The following is a 17,861-nucleotide window of genomic DNA, read 5'->3' on the forward strand; positions in this document are numbered from 1 at the left end:
TATAACTATGAACTCTTATTTTATTTACTTTCGTCTGTTTTTGTCATTTCTGGTTTGCATAAAGTGCTAATTTAAATTGAGTCTTATCGTCCTCCCCTCCTTATTTTGGTATAGCCCTGGCCTATACAATCAGGAAGTAAAGGCTTTTCTATTGCCTTGCAACTTAGAGTATACTCAAGCCTTGCAGTCGTACGCATATGGTCGTACTCCCTGGACTTTATTTTTTGACTGGACTGGAGTGGAAACACGTTCTATGACAGAGGAGGAGCTTGGGTGGGATGAGGAACAGGGGTGTGGAGAGGAGGAGGAAGAAGTGTGGGTTGAGGAACAAGTGTATGAGGAGGATGTGTGGAAGGAGGAGAGGTGTGCGCCACAACAGGCACTACAATGTCTCTTCTCTCCTTTAACAGCAGGGTGCCTGCCGTGCTGGGTGTGTGGGTGTATTCCAGCTGCACGTAGTCAGGTGGAGGGAGGACAGATGGTTGGTGTGGCGCTGGAAGGATGTCCTGGTTGATGGACTGTGTCTTCATCAGACAGGAGGGCATTTTGGTTGAGTGGATCGCTGTAGTGGACAATTAGGTTAGCCCCGGTTACAAAACATTTACTCCTGCTATCATTTTTTGGGCAGCTATGGCGTGCTGGAGGTGTGTAATTTGTTTTGTTTTTGTTGCCTTAACTCTCTTAAGTCTCTATTGAGTCACATAAACCAGGCACACAGTCGCAATCCAGATTTCCGTGTTATATGTGGGATTGAGGGGTGTACAGAAGAATACAGAGTATTCAACTCGTTCTACTACCATATCAGACGAAGACATAGTCAGTATCTTGAGTCTGGTCTCCCACCCACTGGATGGATGAGAACAGCAACACCTGAGCCGTCTAGACTTGGTTGTGAACATTTTGATATACCCATTTTTTCCGGAGCTGTGTCCCAAACAAGAGATTTGCAGAGGACCAGCAGTGAAGCAAACACATCCTGCACTCAAATGTCACAGGTAAGTCAAGATGTAATGTTGACTGCATGATAAAAAACAAACAAGTGTATTTATATTGTGGTAACTTCTTCTCATAAGATATGCACATGGTTATTTAATGTAATTTATGAAAGCAAAAATAAATAATTAAAATGTTATGTAGCAGACTAAACATAACAAACTGCTCCCTCTAGAGGTATAACATAATATTAATAATAATATCCCATTATAACAAATTTGTCATGTGTACAGGATGGAACTGGTGGCAGTTGTGTGATGCAGAGGACGAGCAGTGAAGTCACTCCTGCCACACCAAATCGAATGTCACAGGTAAGACTCAATCTTGGCTATGCATGATGATATACATCCTGATCCTTTAATGAACTATTTTATATGGATCATGAAAAGAACTTGCTACAGAGTTGTGAACTAGTCTTAAAATGAATTGTATATTAATATATCATATGTCTACAGGAAGGAGCTGGTCCCTCCAGCAGTGACGTCAACTCACCTGTTACACCAAATCAAATGTCGCATGTAAGATTCAATTTTGCCTATGCATGATAATGCTTATACAGCTATGACACCGGATATTAGAGCTGTATGACTTCAAATCAATATCATGATTATTTAAAACTTTTTTGTGGATTATAATTAAGGAGCTATTTTATTTATATAGTGGAATATAGCAGATCTACAAACACCATATAGTACAAAGTGCTGTGTTATACAGGTCTGTATTGGATCTATTAGAAATACAAAAATAAATAAAACAAACAAACGAATACCGGTAGTTAAATACATGAGCAAGACTGTCATTAGAGTTTCTACATTTGGGTTTCAATATATTTCCGGTTAAATGCCCAGCCCTACCTGCTGTGAACACGTCAGAAAATGTATTCTGTCTTCTGTCATTGTCTACAAGAAGGACCTGGTTTAAGTGATAATCTCACCAGACGTGCAGTTGCATTCGCCATCGATATCCGGGAAAGGGGCCACCTGTCCCAGGTATTGCATTTTACCATAACTTGGTGTTTTTAAATTTCCAATATAACAGACAATAACAATTTAACAATATATAAAAAATATACAATATAATCAATATAATTATTTTATACAAGTCTGCACCCTTTCTATACTACAGTTAAACATATTATTTTATAATGCATATACTTTTATAATACTATATTCAGGGATACAATAAAATACTGAACAGAGTAAATGAGGCTTGACCTTCTAATTACAATGTATATCACAGCAAGTGCCCAAAGTAATCAGCAACACCTTTATCCCATACATCAGTGGTTTTCAACCGTTTTCATATCAAGGGCCATTATTTATTCAGTATTTGAGCCACGGATCACCATTTGATGTCGATTTGGCCTCTCAGACCCATGACTAAAGAATATTTTGTTATGTGTTGATAAGATTTTGTCCAAAGTCCATGCTGTATTGATGTTGGTACTGATCAAAATAACATTTTTTTTTAGACCTCTTGTAAATTAACCATTGCATATGTTTAACAATAATTTAACTCTTGAGTGTAAAATGAAACCAAATGGACCCTTGTGGGTCCATTTGGTTTCATTTTACACTCAAGAGTTAAAGATCTATAAGGGTCCATTTGGTTACCAGCTCTCCATCATTTAGCTAAGCTGGGGACCACCTGGAACCCCCTCAAGGACCACTGGTGGTCCCCGGACCACTGGTTGAAAACCACTGCCATACATTGTCTGTCTCTAAACATGATGTCTCATCATTTGTTTCAGATGAGTGTCAACAGAATTGTGTCTGGAGTCCAGCAGTACCAAAACGCCCTTCTGCACAACATGAGGGACACGATGATGAGGATCTTCCAAAGACACTCAGACAGTATGGAAGTTCAAGAGGAGGTACTAGCGACATTGGACAATTTTCAAGATCCCTTCTCCTCAATGGCCACCGCTTACATGCAAGACAAAACCATTAGGTAAGCTTTTTAACCCAGTTGAACCAGAAGAGATGGTGGCGTCCCGAAAGGCTTGTAGACGAAAGAAAGGACAATCGAGGGAACTCGCAATCAAAAACGATATATTTTACTATATACCCCTAATTAAGAGTCTTGAACAGTTACTGTCCAATTCCAGAGTTTTTAATATGATAAACACTACACCTGTCACAAAGATGTTTTTTTGTATGACATTAATGATGGAAGCCTTTTCAAAACCCACCCACTGTTTTCATCAAGACCTTCTGCTTTGCAGGTGATTCTGTACTCCGATGAAATAGAGCTATGCAATCCGCTTGGGTCACATGCTTCTGTAAATAAATTGCTGATGTTTTATTATACATTAGGCAATATAGACCCCAAGTTTAGGACAAAACGGGCTGCAATCAGACTAATTGCTATAGCGAAATCTAAAGATATTCATGAGTGCGGTGTTGATGTTATATTAAAAAGACTTGATGCAGACTTACAGTTGCTGTATAATGGTGTCAAAATCCAAACACCGAATGGTGACATGGATTTATTTGGGGCTGTCATTTCATTATGTGGTGACACCCTTGCACAACATGAGCTTGCGGGATTCAAGGAAGGAGTTGGTTTTGCATACAGTAAGTGTAGGCATTGTGAATGTGCCTCTGAGGAAATGCAGCTCAATTTTGATGACCAATGTTTTACTAAAAGGACAATGGCAAAACATGTTCGACAGTGCCTTGAAATAGAAAGAGCTAGTACAGTGTTTGTAAAGTCAGCCCTCAAAACCACTTATGGAATAAACAGAAGAAGTAAGTTGGTCGATTTTCCAGGCTTTGACCTAATTGAGCAGACGCCACAGGATATAATGCACATAATTCTAGAGGGTGTCGCACCTATGGAAATTAAGTGTGTATTACAACACCTTGTTCTCTCTGGACAGATGCAGTTAGATGTGTTCAACTCAGCCATGCAGAATTTTATTTTATCACCCATAGATGTATGTGACAAACCCTGTCCCATCAGTCCCACCTTGGCATCAAATGATAACAAACTTAAACAATCCTCTGGGCAAATGCTGATATTGTTAAAGATCATGCCTTTTCTGTTGAACATTATAGAAAAAAATGAATATGTTCAGTTTATTTTGGAGTTAATTGAGATAGTCAAGATACTTTTTGCCCCTGTTGTGTCTGTGCAGACTGTATTGAGACTGAAGAAAATGATTGAACTGCATTTGAAACAGTTTAAGCACCTTTTCCCTGAGAAAAATATTATCCCTAAGCAACATTACATGCTGCATATACCTGCTCAAATTATTTCTCTTGGCCCGTTGATAAGGCATATGTGCATGAGGTTTGAGTCAAAGCACTGTTTCTTCAAACAGTGGTCCTCTAAACTTAACTACAAAAATGTCTGTAAATCACTTGTAAACCATAATCAGCGTTATGAGTGTTGTCAAAATGCAATAGGCACTGAACATCCCATGTTTGTACACGAGAAGGAATTGGGCCCCGTCTCAGAAGTACAACATTTGGAGTATATTAAAGTAAAAATTAGAGATTTTCTGGGGATTGATGGCCTACGACATGCAGTCAGCGTTAGGTGGCTTAGTCTTAACGGTAACAAGTACATCAGTGAAAAGTATCTCATTATTGTCAGTGCAACTGAGACCATACCTGTCTTTGCTCTTATAAAAAAGATTTATTTGGTAGACAGTTCACTGTATTGTATGGAATATCAACTTTATGAAACGCTTGGGTATAATCGAGATCTCTTGGCATATGAAGTTGCTGTTCCTAATCTTGCCCAGGCAACAGAGGTGATAGATGCTGAGAAGCTAATAGATTATACTTCATATTTTCCCATTAGTTTTAATAACAGTGTGTATGTTTTGACAAAATATAACCTTGATGATGTAATTGCATTGAGAAATGAAAATTAAGAACCCAGGAATGGGGGGGTCCGCAGCCAAATCATTTTGGGGGACCTGCATTGTGTAATTAACCCATTATGACATGAGCCTGACTAAATTCCTTAGAATTCAGTAGTATTCAAACATCATGCCATGGTCCCCCAAAATGATTTGGCTGCGCCCCCCCCCCCCCATCTGAAGAGGTTTTGTGAGAAGATTTGTGTTGAAAGAATGAATGCTAATACAATGATTGTCATGCATGCTATTCTTTTGTAAATATGATTTGTTCTAGTATAGCAATTAGCACGTGGTGCTTATATCATTGGTTCTCAAAATGTTTCATGTCAAGGACCCCCAATGTATACAATGTTTTTGGCTGCTGAAAGACATGTAATAAATGTCATATGAATAAATGTGGTGTTGATGCAACAAGTGTTCATTTCAATATGTAATTTGAAAGTCTTAAAATAAGTACTCACAACTAAACAATTGTCTTAAAAGTCATAGTGTGGCTTCATTCTTGTCTCAGAGGGTAATTTTAGCTTGATGTACATGTACAATAACTTGTTTAAAGATTGAATAACTTAGTAAGAGAAAAAAATAAATATTTTCTAAAAAACACTGTTAATCGTCTTATACAATTTTCTTTTGGTTAGTATATCATGATTAAAACAAGATCAATCCTATTTTAAGACTAGATATAAGATAGAAAGTCTTGCTTAGTTCATGTTTTTTTGCAGTGTATGGCTGTATGCTGTATCACAGTATCGGCGCCTTATTCTGGTTAATTGCCTGTGTCAGTTTGCTCATGTGTGTGGAGAGGGAAAGTAAAAGCCACTTTTCTGCGTGAAAATGCGCGTGCACGAGGCACGTGCACCCCCTACTAAGCATTCAGCACCTCCTACTGTAAATATCTTCCCGCGGCCATGCTCAAGAGTTAAAGATCTATATAATAGGGGTCCATTTGGTTACCAACTCTCCATCATTTAGCTGGGGACCATCCCTCAAGGACCACATGTGGTCCCTGGACCACTGGTTAAAAAACACTGCTCTACAGTAGCCTACATGGCCCAAACTCCCCATTGCATTCCTCAGAACTGGCGGCAGTGAATCAGGGGTAAAGTGGCCGGTAGAACAGCCAGATGGCAATGGCGAGGTTCCCAGTTTGATCTCGGGCACCCCCAGAGTTGGTGTCTATAAGGCCTGATTTACACTGGCAGCCAAATCTAGCCTGAATGTAGCCTGAATCAGATCTGTGTCACTTCAAGATAGAAATCCGATTTGCTTAACCCATTTTGAGCGGGAACCCCTTTTGGTGTTTTGAGCGGGAACCCCTTTTGGTCTTTTAAGCATTATGTTATAGCGCGGCACCGAGTGCCGCACTACGAGCTTGTAGGTCTGCTATTTTTGAGAAATCGTGAAAATGTGGCGCAAATCTTTGAATATATATTCTTTCAGAGCGAATGTTTTTAACTCAAATCTTTGCTTCTGTGGGGGAGGTCCCTGGAACAATATATATTCAGATGGGGGTCGGTGGCCAATTACATATGGGCCATGGCTCAGTGGTCCAGGCACCTTGGCTGGTAATCCAGTCTGGCAGTGTGCCGCGGGTTCGACTCCCGATCCCGACGGCCTTTACTGCATGTCTTCCCCCCATCTCTCTCCTGTCAGCCTAATGTCTGTCCCTCCATAAAATATATAAAATAAAGGCGAAAGCCACAAAAAAAAAACATTTAAAAATAAGACGGGTCACATGGAATCCGATTTTTTTCAAATGTGACATGAGTCAAATCCAGAGGTGGTTTCAAATCTCATCTAAATCCGATCTGAGGAGATCTGGCTCAGTCTGAATGCAACGACCACATGTAGTGAACAATTAAGTCACACATATCACACTGTCCAAAATGTCACTTGCAGCGCGACCCGAGCGCTACTGATGTGACGTCATTACAGAGCACGAGTATTTTAACTTGCAATGCGGCGCGCTGAGAAATAAAAAAGAGAGAAGAGAAGAAAACGAGAGCAAAACAACGAAAACAAGCGAGTAGACGGAAAATAATACTAATGTCAGCACTACAGTGGACAGACGCTGAAATTCAGTACGTGTCTCATTGCACTTTGGGGGGATCGATCATGTCTCTGTACAAACTAAACGTAACGGAATGTACAGAAACAAGGCCGTTTATGAGGACATTTCTCTCAGAATGGCAGAGAATGGCATATCTGCAACGCCAGAGAAACATTAAGAATTTACAAACCACATATAAATAAATAAAAGACGCCAACAACAAAAGCGGGGCTGAACGATCGACATGTTCACTTTGTTGAACCGCTGGACGTCATTCTGGGCGACAGGCCATCTGTTCGTCCATTGCTGTTGCTCGACAGTGAGAGAGATGCCGAGAACCCAGGTGAGTAAACATGATGATGAACGATGATGATGATGAATTCCTGTTCTGTTCTCTTTGGCTATATAGAAGTGTCTATTTGTACGTCTCTAAATGTTTTGATGAATTGAACAAGGTGGACCCTCTTGTATAAACAAGTGTAATGCTTTATTGGGTCGTCCACTCACAGTTAACAGTCTTTGTATTGAGTTGTGCTTGAAATGTACTGTAATTCTGCAAACTGTTAATAAGTATTTCAATCAATCAATAGTATACAGTCAGTGAGTGAATCATACTAGCAAATACATTGCAGTATTTGGAATTGCACATCGATGTTACACTGGCAATTATTTTATTTTATTTTTTCTCTAACTATAAAACAAATCAAATGTAAAGTATACTGTACATTATTTCAACGTGCACATTGCACAATTGATGAGACCTTCATTTACCCTTCATTCAACTTATCATTGATGCCCATAATGGCCGCAAGTTTTATAGAAATATTAGGCCTAAAATGTTCAAATCATGTACTGTCTCCTGTGTCTTGGTCTGGGTCAGATGCTACAATATATATATATATATATATATGGAGACGGTCTTCTGCAAAGAGTCTTCTGATAGCACAAACGCCATGTGGGAAACCTTTTTCAAAAATCAGCAGGAACAGGCAGAGAAGGAAACGGAGACCTTGCAGTCAATTTCTCATGTTTTACAACAGTTTATGCAATCATTTGAGAGATGTACTCAAGCTGTCGAGTTTATGGCAGGAATGAACCAGCAGGGCGGTCCCATTGACACATCCTTTCCTCCTCATCCCAGTTACCAGCCATCTACACAACATCCATTCCATCAACACCCACAGTCATCCAATTCCACACAGCATTCATTTGACCAAAATCTACAGGCATCTCCACAGCAGTCTATTCACAAACATCCACAGCAGCAGTCACACCATTCCTTTCTGCAGCTCCTACAACGCACACCTACATCTACACGCCATACACATACTAGTACTACCACGCACCCACAGACACCGTTCAGTGAGGGAAAAACATCAGGCAATTATCCCTTTGCTACCTATTATAACCACCTGGAGTGATAACATTTGAAAAATAGCACCTTGTTGTGACCGCTCTACTGGTTAATTCCTAAACTTTTCCACTTTGTTTTAGCCTTTCTTTTTAATTTATTTGCAGAATCTGGGATGTGCTGTGTTGTACGCTCCGGGGTGGCGTAGTGGTAAAGTCCCTGTCGGTTTGAATTGTCTTTTTTTCCCTTTACCGAGTAGTAATGAGACAAAGGGAAGCTCCGCACACTCAGATCTGTGCACAAAGTATTTATTTTTGCAAGCTTTCGGTCTACTGACCACCTTCAGGCCGAAAGCTAGCCCGTCTCCGGACCCCCCGGGTTGAGCTCCTTTGGACCCCTACGACGTAGGGTCCGGTCTCACCGGATTCAAGCGACATGGGACGCAATCTGACTTACCCTGACTTAGCCCTGTGCTGCGGTGTCGGTGTCACGCTGACATATTCCAAAAGAAGCATATGGACGCTATAGGATACAACGAACCCTCTCACCCCCCCCCGAACGGCACAGAAGCCGTTAAGTATTTTTAATGTTTGTACGACCGTTTGGCAGCTCTCTTCCTTCCTTCCTTGACTTCCTTATTGACATCCTATTGTACCGCCTCCAGCGTCGGGGTTGGTTAGCTGCGCGTTCCTACGTTCTGGCCTCTGATTGGCGGAGCTCGTACTTGCTGTGGTGGATGTTTGTTCTGTTGTTGTTGTGTCTGCTACATTCACGTGACTACACTCACGTAATTATGGCCCAATATTTGTAGCTCTGTTTCTGAGACCTTTCAAAGTGATTCCAGATACAGAAATTGCATTTTTTTTTATTATTAGTAGTAGTATCACTGTGTACAATATATGGCTGTGTGTGTGAAGATTCGTCAGTTTAATGATTTCTGTGTGCCTTTGCAACAGGTTTCAAATGTACATAATTTGTGTAGAAGTGTCTATTTGTACGTCTCTAAATGTTTTGATGATTTGAACATGGTGGACCCTGTTGGAAACAAGTGTAATGCTTAATTGGGTCGTCCACTCACAGTTAACAGCCTTTGTATTGAGTTTGTGCTTGAAATGTACTGTAATTCTGCAAACTGTTAATAAATTCTTCAATCAATCAATCAATCAATGTGTTTTGATTGTATTGCTGTATTGTGTTTTCTGCTTTCTGTAAACGAATGTTTTCTCATGCCTTTCACTTGGAATTGCCAGTGAGTGTGCAATGCCGGTTGGTGCCACAGGGTGGTGCACTGCTCCTGGCTTGAAATGGTCAATAATCTTTGTCTGTGTGCAATGCCTGGATCCAGTCCACTATAGCCATCATACCTTATAATCAGTTAATGATTTTCATTACACAAAAGTGGCACCTCTTTAGGCTTGTCATTCAAATAGACATTACATAATTTAAATAACCTATACCCCTGTGCACGTTTATAGCAATTAAGCAGCCTCGTTCACAGAAAATGTTCACATGCTTCAACACAGACATTTTGAAACCATCATCAGATTTTATATATCCTAAGGACCTTTTGCAGTTATTGTTTAGTCTGTGAAAGCCTCCAATGTACCTGGTTACAAGACATTTCATTGTGACAATACATTGTGACATACTTTGGTGAACAAGAACTGACTCGGACTCTAAACTTGGGTTCAGGGTTTTTAATAAGGTAAGAGCTGGGAGTAGTGGTGGAGTAAATAAATAAATCACGTGATGTAATAATACAGCAATGCCCACTCCCACAACCAAAACTGCTCAAAAACCCTGCAATGATAATAGCACACTAGCACACAATCGCACATTGTCACACACACAGCAACACATATCTCCTCCACATGCAGCTTCTAGTGCATCTTCTGCATCCATCTGGGGCAAGAGGATGTGTTTCAGTGCCTGCCTCCTCAGGCATACGTTATTGTTGGTGAGGTCGATCATGGATTTGTCCACAACTTTGGCCATATTCACTTGACTGTACACATACATGATGGCTCTCCCTGGAGCTCCATCACGGGAACACCGTCCCACCTCCTACCATGTAGAGAAAAAATCACACCCGTGTGAACTGAGTGGTGTAAGGTTTTATATAGCCTGATCAGCTCTGATCTGACGTAATGAAATCACACCCGGATGTGATTTCACAACTGGCTTTTTTTGTGCAGAGAAAATGACCATGGTTGCTACGGTCATCCAGTTCACCCGGGTGTGATTTAATTACGTCAGATCAGAGCTGATCAGGCTATATAAAACCTTACACCAATTATTGTGAACATAGCAACCATGCTCATTTTTTTCTGCACACAAAAGCCAGTTGTAGGAGTGGTTTACACCACTCAAAAACGATCAGACCAATATGTGCATGTTTGTTTCCAATTTTGAATTCAGTGTCTCCGACTTGAGAAATAGATCGAGTTTTCAAGTTCAGCATTAATAAATCTATACATTTTCCCCATAGGCCTACTTTAATTGAGAATTTATAGGAATCTAGAATTGGTACACAATATAATTGGAAAGCTTTGTGATTTTGACTGTATGTTGTATTTGCATGCATGATTTAATAACTTTACAGTTCAGTTTAAAATTAATCATGCCATTATAGTATTAGAATCAATATGTTTTGAATCTGCCAAATAGGTGTAATTCCAGCTCATACCTGCCAATAGTTCAGGATGGTTTTTGGGGGTCCCCAGTGCACAACAGTCCGGACATCTTCCATGTGGATACCCATTCCAAATGCAACTGTCGCCACCACACATCGGATTTGGCTGTCAGGTCTGACAAATGTGGCCAGGATCCTAGCTTTCGCTACATTGTCTGTGTTCTTCATGAACATGTCTACCAGTTTATTTTGGCTGACATGCTCCCTGCCATTCCAAAATCCATCCTGAAGGCTCACGAACAATTCATAATAGATTTCTCTGACATGCTTTATGGAACTATAAAAGAACAGTTATTAATGTAGTTAGTATCAACATTATACATAGCAGCGTGCCACTGTGCCTATTGACAAATATAATACAATTTCATTGATTTGATCTTTATGAATAAAATGATAAATCACAAATGTATCATTCATTGGATTAACACATTTATCTCAACAATTATCAACCAATCAGAAACATTCAGCACACTTAAAAATGTCAAAGAAGAATTCACCAATGCCTTATACACCATCATTACATACTCACTTGGCATATATGATGCATTTAGGAGACGAAGGTCCCATCTCCTTGAGGTCCTTTATAAGCCAAGCCAGCTCTTTGGAGTAGTTGAGGGTACTTGTCTTCGAGGACAGATGTATATTAGGCCTTAATATATAACACAAATAAATAAAATCAATAAAAGTATGTACCCAAAAACAGGTCACATAAATTGGTATTCTGTGGTTCTGAAATTGGGGGCACACACACACACACACACACACACACACACCCACACCTGTCAGGAAAGGAAGTGATGAACTCCACGTCGTCCATTGACTGTTTAAAGTGATCAAGGATGTCTTTGACCATGTCCTCTGTAACTGTTGCTGTCAAAAGCAACATAGGACAGGAAAGGGCACACCGGACAGTGGGGATTTTTCTGTAGTCCGGCCGGAATTCGTCTCCCCTAGAAAATAAAAATACAACTTGATTGTGACAATGAGCAATTTTTGTTTACAATATTGAGAATGCGGTACACTTTCATCCTACCATGTTGTGATGCAGTGTGCTTCATCTATAGCTAGAAGACAGATTCTGTCCTTGTAGGACTTGATCCATGACCACCACGGCTCAATAAGGAGGCATTCGGGTGACATGAATACAAGCGACACTTCCGCTTGACTGACACCTGTCAAACAACATTGGATATAGTTATTGTATGAATATGTGCATTTTGTTAAGGTTTATTTTGTAACATACTTGTCACTGCGTCGCTGCCCATATCTTTGGTTACTGCAGCGGCATTCACTCCTTTGGCCGTCCATATGTTGACTTGATCCATCATCAAAGCCTTCAAGGGGCTCACCACAAGGACAATGTGTTTTTTTCCTACATCCAACTGTGGAAAAGTGAGTAGCATTAGTAGAACAACATTAATGAAGTAATGCATGTCCAATTGTGCTTAAGAAAAGTGTAGTAAATGTAGTTATGTAGTAGGCTAAATAATTTTTGCTTGCGTGCGTGCGTGCGTGAGTGTGGCTCTCTACTGGCGGATAAAATGTAATGTGAATACCTTGTCCATCACATGTGCAAATAGGCCAAACGTAGCGCTTTTTCCATATCCGGTAGGTAAAACCGCAAAGACGTGTTTTCCTCCAATTAAGGCTTTAATAATGGCCCTTTGCTTTTCCTTGAGAGGAAAAGGAGAGACCTCGTCCAAAATGAGGTCGAGATCCATTCCTGTGTAGCCTATATTTGTGATTAAATGGTCAGATTTTCTGATCTCATGCATAAAACAAACACTTAAATAGCCTACTTTAAAAATGTATAACTTACTGTCTGCAGGCATGGGAGGCATGGGGCGCCCGCTGGCCAAGCGGTCCAGGTGGCTGGCACAGATAGGCTCTGGCCTGACAGCATGTCGTGTGTTCGAGTCCAGTTCATGACGACCTTTGCTGCATGTCTCTCCCCTTTTCTCCCTCCTACTTCCATGTGTATCTTCACTAATAACTATATCAAAGGAAAAAAGCCACAAAACAAATCTTTCATAAAAAAAGGACTGTATAGCACAGATCCATTCCTGTGTAGCCTATATTTGTGATTAAATGGTCAGATTTTCTGATCTCATGCATAAAACAAACACTTAAATAGCCTACTTTAAAAATGTATAACTTACTGTCTGCAGGCATGGGAGGCATGGGGCGCCCGCTGGCCAAGCGGTCCAGGTGGATGGCACAGATAGGCTCTGGCCTGACAGCATGTCGTGTGTTCGAGTCCAGTTCATGACGACCTTTGCTGCATGTCTCTCCCCTTTTCTCCCTCCTACTTCCATGTGTATCTTCACTAATAACTATATCAAAGGAAAAAAGCCACAAAACAAATCTTTCATAAAAAAAGGACTGTATAGCACAGATCCATTCCTGTGTAGCCTATATTTGTGATTAAATGGTCAGATTTTCTGATCTCATGCATAAAACAAACACTTAAATAGCCTACTTTAAAAATGTATAACTTACTGTCTGCAGGCATGGGAGGCATGGGGCGCCCGCTGGCCAAGCGGTCCAGGTGGATGGCACAGATAGGCTCTGGCCTGACAGCATGTCGTGTGTTCGAGTCCAGTTCATGACGACCTTTGCTGCATGTCTCTCCCCTTTTCTCCCTCCTACTTCCATGTGTATCTTCACTAATAACTATATCAAAGGAAAAAAGCCACAAAACAAATCTTTCATAAAAAAAGGACTGTATAGCACAGTTCTCAATTACACAACCTGCACAACTGAACAGGGTCACAGGTCAGATAGCCTTTGGCGCTATACTCGTCTAACTATATCTGTCTCTAGTTCAAACGGGGTCATCCCTATGTTCCCCAGGGTCCATGTTCCCCACTTACCTTAGGGATTAGGGTTAGCATTAGGTTTCTGGTTTAAGGACACTTTAAGAAGTGTTTTGTACTATACAATTATATAATTGTATGTACAAAGAATGTTTGTTTTTGCCATCTTTGTGGGCAATTATGTTTTAGTTAATTTTATGTCAGTGTTCATTTTTAGTTGGCTAAGACTAGATAGTTTAAGTAGCCTAGGCAGGACTAAAGTTAAATGGATTGTTCAAAGACTGAGCTTAAATCAGAATTTGCTACTAAAGTAGTAATTTGCTACAAGACTAAGTTTCTAAAATACTTTGTCTTACTAGAATTATTGAAATTACTAGGTTAGGTTTCTAGTTTAGGTTTATTGTAAGTGGAGTTCTTAACCTGCATGGGAACATACTGTAGGTATGCTCCCGTTCAAACTTTCTATCTGTCTCTCTCACTCTCTGTATCACTTCTCTGCCACCTCTAAGTCACAGTTACTGTTAAATAGGGACCGATACCCAAGAAATCCCATAACAAGCTTATTGAGTACACGTTATCAATAGACTTATCGATAAGGTGATCGTTATCAATAATAGAATCAAGATTCAAGATTCCAGACTTTATTGCCATGTCAACAGTAGATTGGAATTGTTTCAGTGGCACTCATTGCATTAACGGAGAATAGAGACAAATAACATGCAGTCATATTTTTGCATCTTGAGAGGGAAAAAAAGAAAAAGAAAGGGTTGGGTTGGACAAGGGAGGTGGGGGCATAAGAAGACATCACATAACGTTGCAAGTAAGATTGGTAATACGTGGTTGTTTAGGCATGGCTGAGGGGGAGGAGGTGGATGGGGATTGAGACAGAGCGGGGGGTGGGGGGGTGGGATGGGATGGGAGGCAGATGTGCAGTGTGTGAGTTAGCCCATAGTCCTCCTTCTGGAATGCATGCAAGGTCAGACCACATGACTCATGGTGGGAGATAGCAACAACTTGCTATAGAGATGTCCTCGCTCATGGCTGTCCGGGGGGGGGGGTCCCTTCTGGAGAGCATGTTGGGGGGGGGCGCCGCTGGTCTTCAACAAACCTTGATTGATTGATTGATTGATTGAAAATTGTATTAACAGTTTGCAGAATTACAGTACATTTCAAGCACAAACTCAATACAAAGGCTGTTAACTGTGAGTGGACGACCCAATTAAGCATTACAGTTGTTTACAACAGGGTCCACCTTGCATGGCATGGAATCTCTCTGTGTTGTGTTCGAGGGGCCGGTCTGGAGCAGCAAGGACCCGCAGGATGGTGTCCATCTTGTCATTCATGGTGTCCATTTTTCCATCCAGCACTGCGACCTGATTGATTGATTGATTGATTAACAGTTTGCAGAATTACAGTACATTTCAAGTACAACTCAATACAAAAACTGTTAACAGTGAGTGGACGACACCATAAAGCATTACACTTATTTAATTACCTTCTTTCCCATGTTGCGATGACAAAGGGCATTGTTCGCTCCAAGCAGCAACATACCGGTGATCAGGAAGCCAATAATATATACATCTTCGCAGTCTTCGACCGCCATCGGTGACATACAAACGGCTCCCCATCTATTTAAATGATTCATGGCATAACCAGCGACGCTCGTGCCATGCGGGCATGACGGGTCAGCGACCTGAGCTTGTCTTGTGGAGAATATGTGATCTATCGCGTTTAAACTCCAGCTCACCAGTTCCATGTTTAAACTTTCGCAGGACAGTGTAGACACTAGATAGGCTGAGAGTGAAATGATGATCCAGGCCAGGGGAAGACAGAGCGGTATATCAACACGAGGGAGGCAGTGTTGCCAACTCTTGTGAGAGAAATAAGCCAACCCACCTCCAAAAACAAGCCCAAAACAAGCCAACTCTTCACTCGAAAAACAAGCACCACTTTGGTGGGAAACAAGCCAACATGGCAACCCTGGAGGGAGGGAGGGAGGGAGAGAGAGAGATCTGACCGCCTCCAGCTGTGAGAGAGAGGACCTGTTGGCCTGCTTCTATTTGTTTCCAAAATGCCGAAGCCTATATGCAGCAAATGCCAACACGAAATCCGCAAAAAAGCACATGGCTACAATAGATATAGTGTTGGATCTATTGTCTCAAGTCCAAGGACAGCAAGACTAGCTTTCCCCGGTCTGTCCTTAACAGATTTTGTGTGTGGCAATTGTATTAAACGATTCTCCACGGTGAGCAAGCTACAAGGCAAAAAAAGGACCTTTTGTGGGACTTCAAACAGTTTGCCTGCAGCCAAAATGCAGAGTCTTGCGGGTGAGGGGACATCTACTCAACCATCTACCCCGGAAGAAACAGGCCCACTTACCCCAGACAGAACGGCTGAGAATACACCTTCTGTCCCAGAGAAACCGAGGCCAAGAGGACCTGCAGTATACACTAAACGACGCACTCCAAGGCTTGGTCGATTAACAGAGATTATTGCAGATCTGAAGAAAAGACGGTACAAAAAAGTCATACGCATATTAATGATGCTGCCCATGGCAAAAACTGCAATGTACAATATAGTCACTGAGACAATACAGAAAGAGGTAATTATGTTTTATTGTTATTTTTTTGGTTCTTTGTTACATTGTTATATTATTAATATTTGTATTGTTCCATTTAACCCAAATGTGAGAAGTACATAATATTGTTTGTAGTTCTATTTAACACCAATCAAACATAGTATCACTGTATATGTTTCTTTTCCCTTTTTACCTCCTTTATGATGAATTCCTGTTCTGTCCTTTGTCTATATAGAAGTGTCTATTTGTACGTCTCTAAATGTTTTTGATGATTTGAACGGTAACAAGACAACTCACCCCTTTTGCCACTTTTGGTGAGTTGTCCTGACAACTCACCCCTAAACGTGAAGACATCTCACCCCTGCTTTTCCAGGGGTGAGATGTCTTCACTTTTGGCCACTTTCGGGGTGAGATGTCTTCACGTTTAGGGGTCAGTTGTCAGGACAACTCACCAAAAGTCTGACTGAATATGTAGCCTTTGAGCTATACTTTACTGAATATTTCACAAGAATATAACACAAGAGTCAAATGTATGGTCAAATGTAATGTAGTTTATTTAAATATAGAAACATTGTAAACAAAGTTCAAACAGCAGTTTGTACAAAAAATATAGATGAATGTGCAACATTGTTTCCATCTTCCAAGCATATTCCTGCCAAAATGGAGATCTTAAATTGTTGAAAATGTCTTTAAACAAAAGATCACCATGAATTCAAGGCTTGTGTGTGTGTGTGTGTGTGTGTGTGTGTGTGTGTGTGTGTGTGTGTGTGTGTGTGTGTGTGTGTGTGTGTGTGTGTGTGTGTGTGTGTGTGTGTGTGTGTGTGTGTGTGAACATGGTGGACCCTATTGGAAACAAGTGTAATGCTTAATTGGGTCGTCCACTCACAGTTAACAGCCTTTGTATTGAGTTTGTGCTTGAAATGTACTGTAATTCTGCAAACTGTTAATACATTTTTCTATCAAAAACAAATGTAGTCCTATTAATGACTTTCAGGTGAAGCAGTTACAGTCAGATAAAAATGGCCCATTCAGCAAACAACTTTCCCCAGAATCGCTGGATGGTTTCTCGTGGGAAAAGTCCACAGACTGGGTTTTGGAAAAAGCAAATCTCACTATGACCTGCATGACTGCTATGTTTCCAGAGCCGAAGAGGCTCACACAACGCCATTCGATCACAGATGAGCACACAGGGTATATTAAACATAATCAATCTGCTATTGCTTGCCTGCCTGTACAGCTTTTGTTTATTTTTTGCTACAATAACATTTCGCTTTATTTTTAGTGTTTATAGAAGGCTGACCACAGAGGAAGCCACAGCCCTTGTGATGAAAAGGAAGGGACTGGTTTTCTCAATTATAATGTTCACCCACTCCGTTAAGATGAATTTCGTTCAAGCTGCAATGTCTTTGGACATGTGGAGACAAGGTTGTACAGGAAAGATCTTTCTCACTCTGAATAAACTCGGAATAAGTCTAAGCAAAAACACTGCTAGAAGGCATGTAGACAGACT

At 40.8% G+C, this 17,861-nt stretch overlaps 3 protein-coding genes and 1 long non-coding RNA gene across 4 annotated transcripts in view; all 4 read right to left on the minus strand.

The window, feature by feature from the left end:
* LOC306943732 (uncharacterized protein) overlaps window positions 1-17,861 on the minus strand; it is a 699,978-nt gene that overhangs the window by 593,670 nt on the left and 88,447 nt on the right. The gene's annotated exons all lie outside the window — the stretch shown is intronic.
* Window positions 10,034-12,176, minus strand: LOC306937060 (ATP-dependent DNA helicase RecQ-like). The gene is made up of 5 exons (XM_079520734.1): window positions 11,991-12,176; window positions 11,737-11,907; window positions 11,487-11,606; window positions 10,952-11,234; window positions 10,034-10,329 (listed from the first exon to the last, which is right to left on the minus strand). The coding sequence occupies exons 1-5, from the start codon at window positions 12,095-12,097 to the stop codon at window positions 10,057-10,059; spliced, it is 954 nt and encodes a 317-aa protein (XP_079376860.1). The 5' UTR covers window positions 12,098-12,176; the 3' UTR covers window positions 10,034-10,056.
* On the minus strand, window positions 12,108-13,553 carry LOC306937071 (uncharacterized protein). The gene is made up of 5 exons (XM_079520743.1): window positions 13,457-13,553; window positions 13,117-13,290; window positions 12,777-12,950; window positions 12,514-12,689; window positions 12,108-12,339 (listed from the first exon to the last, which is right to left on the minus strand). The coding sequence occupies exons 1-5, from the start codon at window positions 13,476-13,478 to the stop codon at window positions 12,178-12,180; spliced, it is 708 nt and encodes a 235-aa protein (XP_079376869.1). The 5' UTR covers window positions 13,479-13,553; the 3' UTR covers window positions 12,108-12,177.
* On the minus strand, window positions 14,412-15,563 carry LOC306935614. The gene is made up of 3 exons (XR_013791402.1): window positions 15,269-15,563; window positions 15,026-15,146; window positions 14,412-14,881 (listed from the first exon to the last, which is right to left on the minus strand). It is a non-coding gene; the product is annotated as an uncharacterized lncRNA (long non-coding RNA).

This window comes from Electrona antarctica (genome assembly GCF_951216825.1).
Source record: "Electrona antarctica genome assembly, chromosome: 2".
NCBI classification, from domain to species: Eukaryota; Metazoa; Chordata; class Actinopteri; order Myctophiformes; family Myctophidae; genus Electrona; species Electrona antarctica.

Bases quoted from the DNA above. Each gene is read 5' to 3' on its own strand.
- LOC306937060 (XM_079520734.1), bottom strand. From the start codon at position 12,097: ATGTCACCCGAATGCCTCCTTATTGAGCCGTGGTGGTCATGGATCAAG. The intron at 11,908-11,990 runs GTAGGATGAAAG...TTTATTTTCTAG, and splicing joins GCACACTGCATCACAACATG to GGGAGACGAATTCCGGCCGG. The intron at 10,330-10,951 runs GTATGAGCTGGA...TCTACATGGTAG, and splicing joins CCATCCTGAACTATTGGCAG to GAGGTGGGACGGTGTTCCCG.
- LOC306937071 (XM_079520743.1), bottom strand. From the start codon at position 13,478: ATGCCTCCCATGCCTGCAGACA. The intron at 12,951-13,116 runs GTAAGTTATACA...CCTTTGATATAG, and splicing joins GCCTCCCATGCCTGCAGACA to TTATTAGTGAAGATACACAT. The intron at 12,690-12,776 runs GTAAGTTATACA...TCACAAATATAG, and splicing joins GCCTCCCATGCCTGCAGACA to GCTACACAGGAATGGATCTC.